The sequence below is a fragment of the Orycteropus afer genome, unplaced genomic scaffold (genome assembly GCF_000298275.1).
Source record: "Orycteropus afer afer isolate SDZICR_OR568_19922 unplaced genomic scaffold, OryAfe1.0 scaffold00495, whole genome shotgun sequence".
Classification (NCBI taxonomy): Eukaryota; Metazoa; Chordata; class Mammalia; order Tubulidentata; family Orycteropodidae; genus Orycteropus; species Orycteropus afer.
The window spans coordinates 908,386-917,190 of NW_006922082.1; the positions used below are offsets into that span (position 1 = coordinate 908,386).

At 58.1% G+C, this 8,805-nt stretch overlaps 1 protein-coding gene across 1 annotated transcript in view; it reads right to left on the minus strand.

Annotated features, from left to right (window-relative positions):
- FAM171A2 (family with sequence similarity 171 member A2) overlaps positions 1-8,769 on the minus strand; it is a 9,233-nt gene extending 464 nt beyond the window's left edge. Inside the window, exons 1-8 of the mRNA XM_042782878.1 lie at positions 8,652-8,769; positions 5,355-5,582; positions 5,016-5,108; positions 2,525-2,680; positions 2,268-2,447; positions 2,053-2,169; positions 1,787-1,913; positions 1-1,055 (exon numbers count right to left, since the gene is read on the minus strand). The exon at positions 1-1,055 is cut by the window's left edge and continues 464 nt beyond it. Coding sequence (XP_042638812.1) covers positions 1-1,055; positions 1,787-1,913; positions 2,053-2,169; positions 2,268-2,447; positions 2,525-2,680; positions 5,016-5,108; positions 5,355-5,582; positions 8,652-8,769 — 2,074 coding nt within the window. The remainder of the gene's footprint in view (positions 1,056-1,786; positions 1,914-2,052; positions 2,170-2,267; positions 2,448-2,524; positions 2,681-5,015; positions 5,109-5,354; positions 5,583-8,651) is intronic.
- Positions 8,770-8,805: the final 36 nt, after the last annotated feature.

The following is an 8,805-nucleotide window of genomic DNA, read 5'->3' on the forward strand; positions in this document are numbered from 1 at the left end:
CGTCGACGCCTGAGTCCAGGCTGGCGTCTGTGCTGCGGCCCCCGCCGCCTGCCTGCAGGTCGATGTAGGAGTGGCGCACCTGCGAGTTGGAGCGCCCGTCGAGAGATACAAACCAGGCGCGCGGGTGAGGCTTCACGCCCAGTTCGAGCAGCTTCTTCTCGGTCAGTGCCTGCAGCTCCCCGTTGAGCTGCGCCATGGTGGACTCGTTGAACAGCACGGGGATTGTGACAGAGCCGCTGACAGGCGCCGAGCGCCCGCCCCCCCAGCCCTCGCCGCCGCCACCCCCACCGCCCTCACTCCCCGTGCCCGAGTGGCCCTGCATCAGTGGGCGCTGGGAGTCGGGCTGGGGAAAAGAGCGTACGGGGCCTGGGGTCGGGCCTTCGAGCGTGGTTGGCTCGTCGCCCGCTCCCGCGGTGCCCGCCTCGCCTCCAAGGCGCACATAGTGCGCCGGGATCACTAGGGTGGGCATGACATTGCGGTACACACTGTCCTTGAGGTGGTCGATGGAACCACAGAAGATGAGCTGCCCAGCCTGTCCGAGCGACGGCGGCCGCGCCAGCTGGTCCACCGACTGCGACAGCAGGAAGTCGGGGGTCTTGCTCTCGGTCGCCCCCTTGTGGCCCAGGTAGTGGTCGAAGGGCGGCGGCGGCGAGGGCGGTTCGTGCAGGAAGGCGGCGGCCCCCGGGGGCCCCCGCCGGTACTCCTCGAGCCCCGGCTCCAGCCCGCCAGGGCCCTCCAGGGAGCGGGTGCCCTTGAGCCCGGCGCCATCGCCCCCGCGAGCACCCGAAGGCTCGGCGGCCGGGCGGCTGGCAGGGCGCGATTTGGCGCGAAAGAAGTCGTCCCGGGAGGCGGCCAAGTCCCGGGAGCTGGAGAAGGCTGAGTGGAGTGGGCCTGGCGGCGGAGCCTCAGGATCCCCCGACGAGGCAGGCTCCAGAGGCCCCCCACAGATGAGGTGGAGCTGGGACATCGAGGTGGCCTGGTCTCGTTTGTTTCCGTCAGATGGTCCGGTGAACTGCAGCTTGCGGTGCTGTTGCCTTGGCTTCAAGCAGCGCCTTCTAGAGAGGAGGGAGCAGACAGGGATCCTCAGGAAAGCGTGCGGCGGGAGCTGCTCCCGAGATCACAAGGTAAGGAATGAATACGGTGGTTTGGGGAGAATGCGCTGGGAGATGTGGGGTGCTCAGATGGGGCTTGGAAAAGATTTGCCAGAAGGGCTTGACTTGTCTGTGGGAGGCCTCTGTCCGTGGCTTTGCTCATTTGGGTCCCCATAGGAGCCCTGGTGGCTCAATGATTAAGTGCTCTATTCCCCCCCCAATTGGTGGTGCCAACCCACCAGCCCCTCCGTGGGAGAAAAGACCTAGTGATCTGCTCTGGTAAAGATTACGGTGTAGGAAACTCTAAGAGACAGTTGTCTGTCTGTCCTATAGGGTCACCATGAGTTGGACTAACTCAATGGCACACCGCTCTTTTGCTTATAGGAGGTTCAGTGAAAACCTAGAAAGACATGTAAGGCAAGCAGGGGGTCTGTCTGGCCCAGGGTCTCCTGGGAGCAAGAGCTGGGCTGGTAGGAGCAGCAGCAGATTGTCTCATGGGGGCCCTGCCTCCTTCTCCCTGCTCTCACTTAAGCCACCAGAATGCTCAGGTCTTTGCACATGCATTTCCTGTCAGCGCCTTGAGGCTCTGACTATACTTGTTTGAGGCTCCAGTTGGCTGGAGACAGGGGTCAGCAGTGCATGGGATGAAAGGAGGGCCCCAGGGAAGCTGGGGCATGGGGAGGCCGTGCACTCACCGGCAGTAGTAGATGAGCAGACACAGCAGGGTAAGCACCAGCAAGGCCAGGGCAGCCAGAATGGTGAGCAGGAAGATGGTGTGGTAGGTACCAATGTCTTGGATGCCCGACGTGATGGTGACCAGCCCTATGCCAGGCAATGGCTTAGCATTTGGGGGTGGATACCCTTCTGCCTTTCACAAGGAGTCTACCACTCTCCCAGCCTTCCCTTCCAGCCTCCTGTCCACTACCACACCTCCCTACTCCCCTCTGCCTCACAGTCTCACCGGCCATGGGGGAGGCCATGGCAGCTGCCCAGTAGCCCAGCTGGGAGGAGACAAAGGTCCAGTAGAGCTGCCGGCCTTCCTTCTGGATCACACCAGTGCCATTGCGTACCCATAGCCCTGGGAGACATGGAGGTTTCATCAAACTCAGTGTCCCCCTACCTGAGCCCCACTTTCCTTTCTCAAACTCCAGCACCTGGAAGCCCTGAAGCACTCACCACTTTTGAGGTCGAACCTCCAGGCTGGAATGCTGGTGCCCACAGCGAGGGCACGAGGCTCTGAGGGCACGGGCAGGGACAGGTGAATGGGGCCCGAGAGTGGCACCTCGGTCCCATTGCCTGTCAACAGGTGCACACTCACTGCAGCCAAGGGCATCAGCTCCAGCCAGGATCCATTGCCTGGGGGGCAGAGGACACAAAGGCTGAGGGCTAACTCTTGGGGTGGCAACCCCTTCCCTGCCCAGCACCTAGCATACCTGAGCTGGAGGCCTCAGTGCCCAGGAAGGCAGGGAAGGCCCGCATTTCCTGCTGAGTGCTGGCAGGTGTGAGGGAGGCCCAGAGCTGGCTGTAGGTGGAGGTAGGCAGACAGGCACCTCTGCAGTGGAACTGCACCCAAGGCTGGGAGCGCACACCTGCACAGAGAGAGGGCCTGCAGTGACCTGGCCAGGGCCGAGGTGCCCCAGGGACCAGAGCAGGAAGCAAGTATCTAGAGAGAAAGGGAACCATTGGGTCAGGACACTTGGGAAGTCCAGGGAGGGAGGCAACTTGGAGAGAACTGGGCAGTCATAGAATGTTAACCTGGAAGGGACGTGGATGAGAAATGTCATCCTGGCTGCGTGACCCTGAGCAAGTTACTTGCTCCCTCTGAAACACGAGTTCTTTATAAACCTTTATTATAAAACAGTGAGGTTTAGGTCTTCAAATATTATTGTCTACTGCGTGGCAGGCATTGTCAGGTGTTGGCAGTACAAAGATGGCGGTACACAATCCCCTGCCTTCAAGTTCACGGTCTAGTGCTGCGCTGCATACTGCATGCATGTTCCCTAGAACATCTTGCTGTGACGGAAACATTCTGTATCTGGCTGTTCTTTATGATGCCCACTAGACACAGATGGCTGTTAAGCGCCGGAATGTGGCTAGTATGACTGAAGAACTGAATTTTACTTACGGAATTTTTAACTGAAGGTTTAATTTAAAGGATTTAAAGTTAAATAGCCACATGTGGCTAGTGGTTACTACATTAGACAACTTAGGTCTAGATTGCGTGTGTGTATATGTGTATGCAAGTGTGTCAGGAGCGGGGGCAGACATATAAACAGAATTCCAAAACAATGTGGTAATAATAGCTAACATTTATGAAGCCTTAAGATATGCTTGGCACTGTCCTAAGCAGGTTACACTACCTATGTTAAACGCTTTAATCAGCACAGCAACCTCTGAGGCAGGTGTCTTTATTACTAACCCCATTTTACAGACAGAATTTGAGGCAGAAGTTGATTAACCTGCACAAGGTTACAAAGTCAAGATCAAAATCGAGCCAAGATTAAGCCCAGGCAATCTGGCGCCAGAGCCCATGCTGTCAACCACTATTCCATCCTGTCTCACTATTGAGATGGAGGATGCAGGGTGCAAGGGGAGCATGGCCCACCCAGCTCAGGGAAGGGTCTGGGGAATCTTGAAGGATGAGACTTAGGCCGTAAGGAAAAGAAAGTGGAAGGACTTCCAGCAGGACTGGCCTGAGAAAGGCCCAGAGGCATGAGGAGGCAGTGAGGTGTTCAGGGACCTGCAAGCAGCAAATGGATGGAAGGCTTTGGGCAGTGGAGTCCCAGAGGGCGCTGGCAGCTTTGTGATGGAGGCTAGTGTCTATACAGAAAGTGGGGGAACCACAGAGGGCTTAAGTTAGGGGGCAGGAAAATCATCAGTTTAGCATTTTAGAAACCTCTCCTGTTCGAGATTGGAGAGATGAAGGTGAGCAAATGCGAGATCTGGGGACAAAAGCTCAAGCTAAGAATATAAATTTGGGAGACTTCCTCCCACTCAAAAGCCCACTGTGGCTCCCCAGTACTGGTGGATGGTGTCTGCCCTCTGCCTGGCTCCTCATCCAGTCTACAGCAAGCATTTCAGCTGCATAGCCAGGCCAGAGTGTTCCCATACCCCGACTTCTCCCAGTCCTCCTTCCTGTACCTTCTGTCCCTGCACCTTGATGACTCCCCCAGGCCTTCCTCTCCAATAAAGAGGTCTTCGCTCCTCCTTTAACTCCCTGACCCCAATAGGTCCACAGTGCCCTCCTCCGAATTCTCCTGCCCACCACAGTCACTGAATGCAGCTGCCCTCTGTGCCACTACCCTGCCTGCTCTCTAATGAGTGCATGCTTGTGATGAGGCATCTGCCTTCCTATTTGCCATGAACTCCACGAGGTGGGAAGCTTGTCTGCTCTCCCATCCCACGGCTCCCTAGCACCACCCACAATGCCTGGCCCAGTGGAGGTGTTGAATGAAGAATTAGTTGAGTGAAACTGAAAGCCCAGAGGTGGACAGGGACTGCTGCAGAATTACCCCTGGCCTTGCCCTTGGTAGATGTTCAGTGGCTATAGGTGAAGTACCTATGGAATGACCTTTCATGGCCTTCTAACTGCTAGGCACCCAGTAGGTGTGCAACTGAAGATAAAGGTGGCAGGGAGAGGGCTTCTAAAGGAAGGAGTCAAGGGAGAACAGAAACCATGAGAAGCCTCAATAACAATAAGACGTTTATTGAGCACCCACTGTGCTAAGTTCTTCATGTGCTTTTTGCTACGTAAATCTTACAACAATTAGATGACTAGGCACCATCATTATCCACATCTTACAGTTGAACCGACTGTGGCTAAGTGACTTGGCCAAGCTCACCCAGCTAATATGTAGAACAACAGAGTTCTGTAAGTCAGGGGAAAGGAAGAGGGGTTGTGGGTAGGGTAGAGGGAAGTCTTACCGGGAGAGCCCAAGAGGATGTGCACAAGGTCCTCATAGAGGATGAGGGTGGCTGGCCTTTCAGGGAGCAGGTAGAGGCTGACAGACGCATATACTGCAGGAGGGATGGCCTGTTAGCTCGAGAAGCCATCCCCTCCCTAGGCCAGGCTCCCAGGGCTTCTGCCCTCTGAATCCCAGTGGTTTCATCCTTCCGAAAGCCCCTCTGCATACCCAAGCCCAGGCAGCAGCTGCTGGAAGGCCTGCCCTTTCCACTGCCCCACCCCCACCCCAGGACTATTTTGGGAAGGGGCTGTTGGAGGGTCAGCTGCTGCCCACTCCCTCCACCTGCCCCTGCACTTACGAGGCAGCTTGTCAACACGCCAGGGCACTGAGTTGGTCAGGAAGCCAGGGCGGGCAGCAGTGACCAGCACCCAGGTGCCCAGGCGGTAACTGAAGGGCAGTGTGGCCACGCCCTCCGAGTCCGTGGTGCCAGCAGCCAGTAGGGTCCGGTTCCCAAACACATCCACGGAGGCCCGGGCCAGAGGAACCAGCTCACCGCTTACATACACCTGCACCTTGATCAGGACCTCTGTGGGCAAGATGGGGTGAGGGGAGTGAGAGGAAGGAGGGGAAGAAAGAGGGCTAGGGCTGAGGCTAAAGAAGGTATTATAATAAAAGCTGGCTTTTATAGAGTGCTTATTTCCACAGCATTGGTCTGTGAGGTCAGTACTGTTACCATATTTCCTCAAGTCTAACATATGCACTTTTTCACATTTCTGAATTTAGTTGATACCTGTAATCAATGATATCATAATTATAATCAGCAGCAGTTTTTTTCTTTCTTACTGGTACATGAAACATGGTACATCTTTCAGTCAGTCAATGGTGTCTTGGAATTGATAAAACATACAGGTAAGGATAATGAAATTCCGAGAATCGAAATACTTGCAGGCCAGTATTTAAGTGGCAAATCTAGGACCCATACCTGCTTCTAGAGCCACACTCTTGACCGCTGGGCCCTACACGGTGGGTGTCAGGGGAGAGGACAAGGGTGGGAGGGCTGAGAGAGGATGAAAAAGCAGAGAACCAGGGGCCTGCAGGTGGAGAGGAAAGAGGTCAAGACAGCTCTTCAGAAGAGAGGATGGAGGGCGGGATCAGAGTTGAAGTTCTCAAGAAAAAATTGAGAAGGGGACATTAGGGAATTGTTTATCATTTTCCCAGAATCCTTTGCACAAGCCTATTTCCCTTCAGATTTGGGGACTTGTCCCAACTCTTTAAGCCCAAACAAGTACCTCCTGACCCCTCCCCCTTACTTGTAAGCCAGCCCCCTCCTAGCTGGGCAGCTAGTTGGTCACCATGGCAATGCCCTCATTCCTCCCTAGAGATGGGCAGAGAGCTGGGGCCCTGGCAAGGGGAAGGAGGTCTGAGGGGGCTGACCCAGGCCCAGGGAAGCTGGTGCAGAGGGGCTGGGATGGGAAACCCATCCATCTTCTGCCTTCCAAGGCCACTTCTGCCTTCAGACTGGGCCTGCAGGTGTTCTGAGTCCACATGGGGTGAGCCAGGTCTTGAGTTGTTTCCCCAGGCAACCGCTCTGATCTGTAGCACTCCTACCCCTTCCCATTAGCAGGGCCCCTCCTTCAAGAACATGCCTCACTCCTGCCTTGTTGCTGATGGAGTGGGTGTTCTTCCTCAACAGGTATGGGGCGTCAGTGTGGGTCCCAGAGAAGGCATGTGGGGAGTAGGCTGGTAGGGACAGATCTGGAGCTGAGAGCAGCAGGGCATGGGGAAGTCAGAGGGCCAGGGGGACTTTAAGAAGGCTAGTTGGGGTTGACACTCCACACAACAGGTATCTTATGTCAGGCTTCCAACCCCAGGCCAGCACCACGCCTGGCCCTGGCATCCCATCCAGCTGTCTGCCTAAGCCCTGCTCCTGCTCGCTTGCAGAGTGGGTGCACACACATGACCTCTCCTACTCTGCTTCTCCCAGGAGCTGGCAGCCCCCCTCCTCCACCACCACCCAGCAGGAATTCTGAGAAGCTGGAGGGGCTGGGCTACCCCTGTCTCACTCGGAGCAGCTGGACTGAGCAGCTGGGAGGAGGGGACTCAGGAGTTGGGAACATGGTCATTTGAGGGAATGCCTTGGGTTCCAGGGCCACAGCCTCAGAGGAGACAGGGCTTGGGGGACAAAACAGGGGTGGGCAGGTAAGGCCTGATGGAGGCATCAGAGGCGAGCTGGGGCAGTGGGTGGGACTTGCCCAGAAGATTCCCTTCCCCTTCCCCTCAGCCTGGGCTCCCAGCCAGCAGCCTAGGAGAGCCCCCCATCCTGGCTCTATCCCAGCCAATCCCCTGAGCCCCCTCCCCTGGGGTGCAAGGGCCTGAGGGAGGGGCTTCCTGAGAAACCAAGGCCTCTTCCCTCTGCTCCCAGAACAGGGGAGACTGAGGCCAGGGGAGATCCTTTCTCATTCCTCAAAATATGACATTCCACACAGTATCCGCCTTTCCCAGCTTCAGCCTTGCTCATTCTAGGAGGAAATCCACCCCCCTCCCTTCATCCGGACCCCACTTCCCTCATCCAGACCGCCCCCCACCCTGCTTTTCCTACTAGCTCCTTGGTGGGGGGCTGGTGGTGGAGAGCACTGTTTCACGCATGAGGGGTGCAGAAGTGGGGGAGGGGAGGCTGGGAGGAGGGCACAGGGCTGGGGTGGGCAGAGGCCCCTGAGAGCCCAAGCAGCGGGTTTGGAGTGTGGTCTAGCCTTCCCATCCTGCCCATTGCAGGAGCGAGCCCCACCCACACCTCACACACCCACCTGGGCCCAGTGAGGTGCTGGGAGGTCTCCACTGCGAAGGAGAGGTGACATGAGGAGGGGAGATGCGGGGGAGCTGGCTGGGACGGGAGTGACTGGAGGCCTGCTGGCCGGGGACCCAGGCACCTGCCCTCCCACAGCCAGCCAGCCAGCTCAGCATGGCTCCTCGACCCTGCCATGCGCCTTGAGCTGGGAATCACAATGTAACCCTTTTTCCAGAGCCCCCCAACTACAGCGCCCCCTCCATCATGGGCCGATCAGCGTTTGTTGGATGCACCCCAACCTTGGGGGGCCGCTGAGGGCTGTCAGGCTTCAGGTCGGAAAAACCCCATTCCATCAGTCAATCCCGCCCACAGCCTCACCCACTCCCCCATCTCCCCTCCCCCCCTTCAAGCCTGCCTCTAGACGCCCAGCCCCCGTCGGGGCCCAGGGTGGCAGCCGATGCCCGCGCCCCCCACCCAGCTCTGGTAGGGAGCGAGGACCCCGCGGGGGGCTGCCGTGCCGGCGCCCGCCCCAGCCCGCCTCTAGGCGGGTGTATTCGGTAGACAATGGATCAGGCAGCAGCGCCTCGAGGACCAGAAGGGAGAAAAACAAGGCGGGGTGGGACGACAGCGCGGAGACCGGGGACCCCTGCCCTCCCCATTGTGTCTTCCCGAGACCTCAATCCCTGGCGGTCCGCCCCCCAGCCCACCTTCCCCCATAAACGCCCACCCCAGGTCGCCTAGCTTCCCCCACCCAATTCCGTGGAAAAAATAACCCCCCAATTCACGAGCGCCGCGAAAACAGGCTGGCAGGCGGGGGCCGGATCGGGGTGCGCAGGCCCGCGATCGCGGCCCCTCTCCACTGGGACTCACCCTGCGGGCTGGGGGGCTCCGGCGGCGACTTGCCCGGAGCCCGAGAGGCGCCGCCGAGCAGCAGCCCCAGCAGCGGCAGCAGCCGCGCGAGGACGCTGGGGCCACTCGGCGGCGGCATCGCGGGGCTCGGCTCGGCCCTAGCGGCCCATGGCTC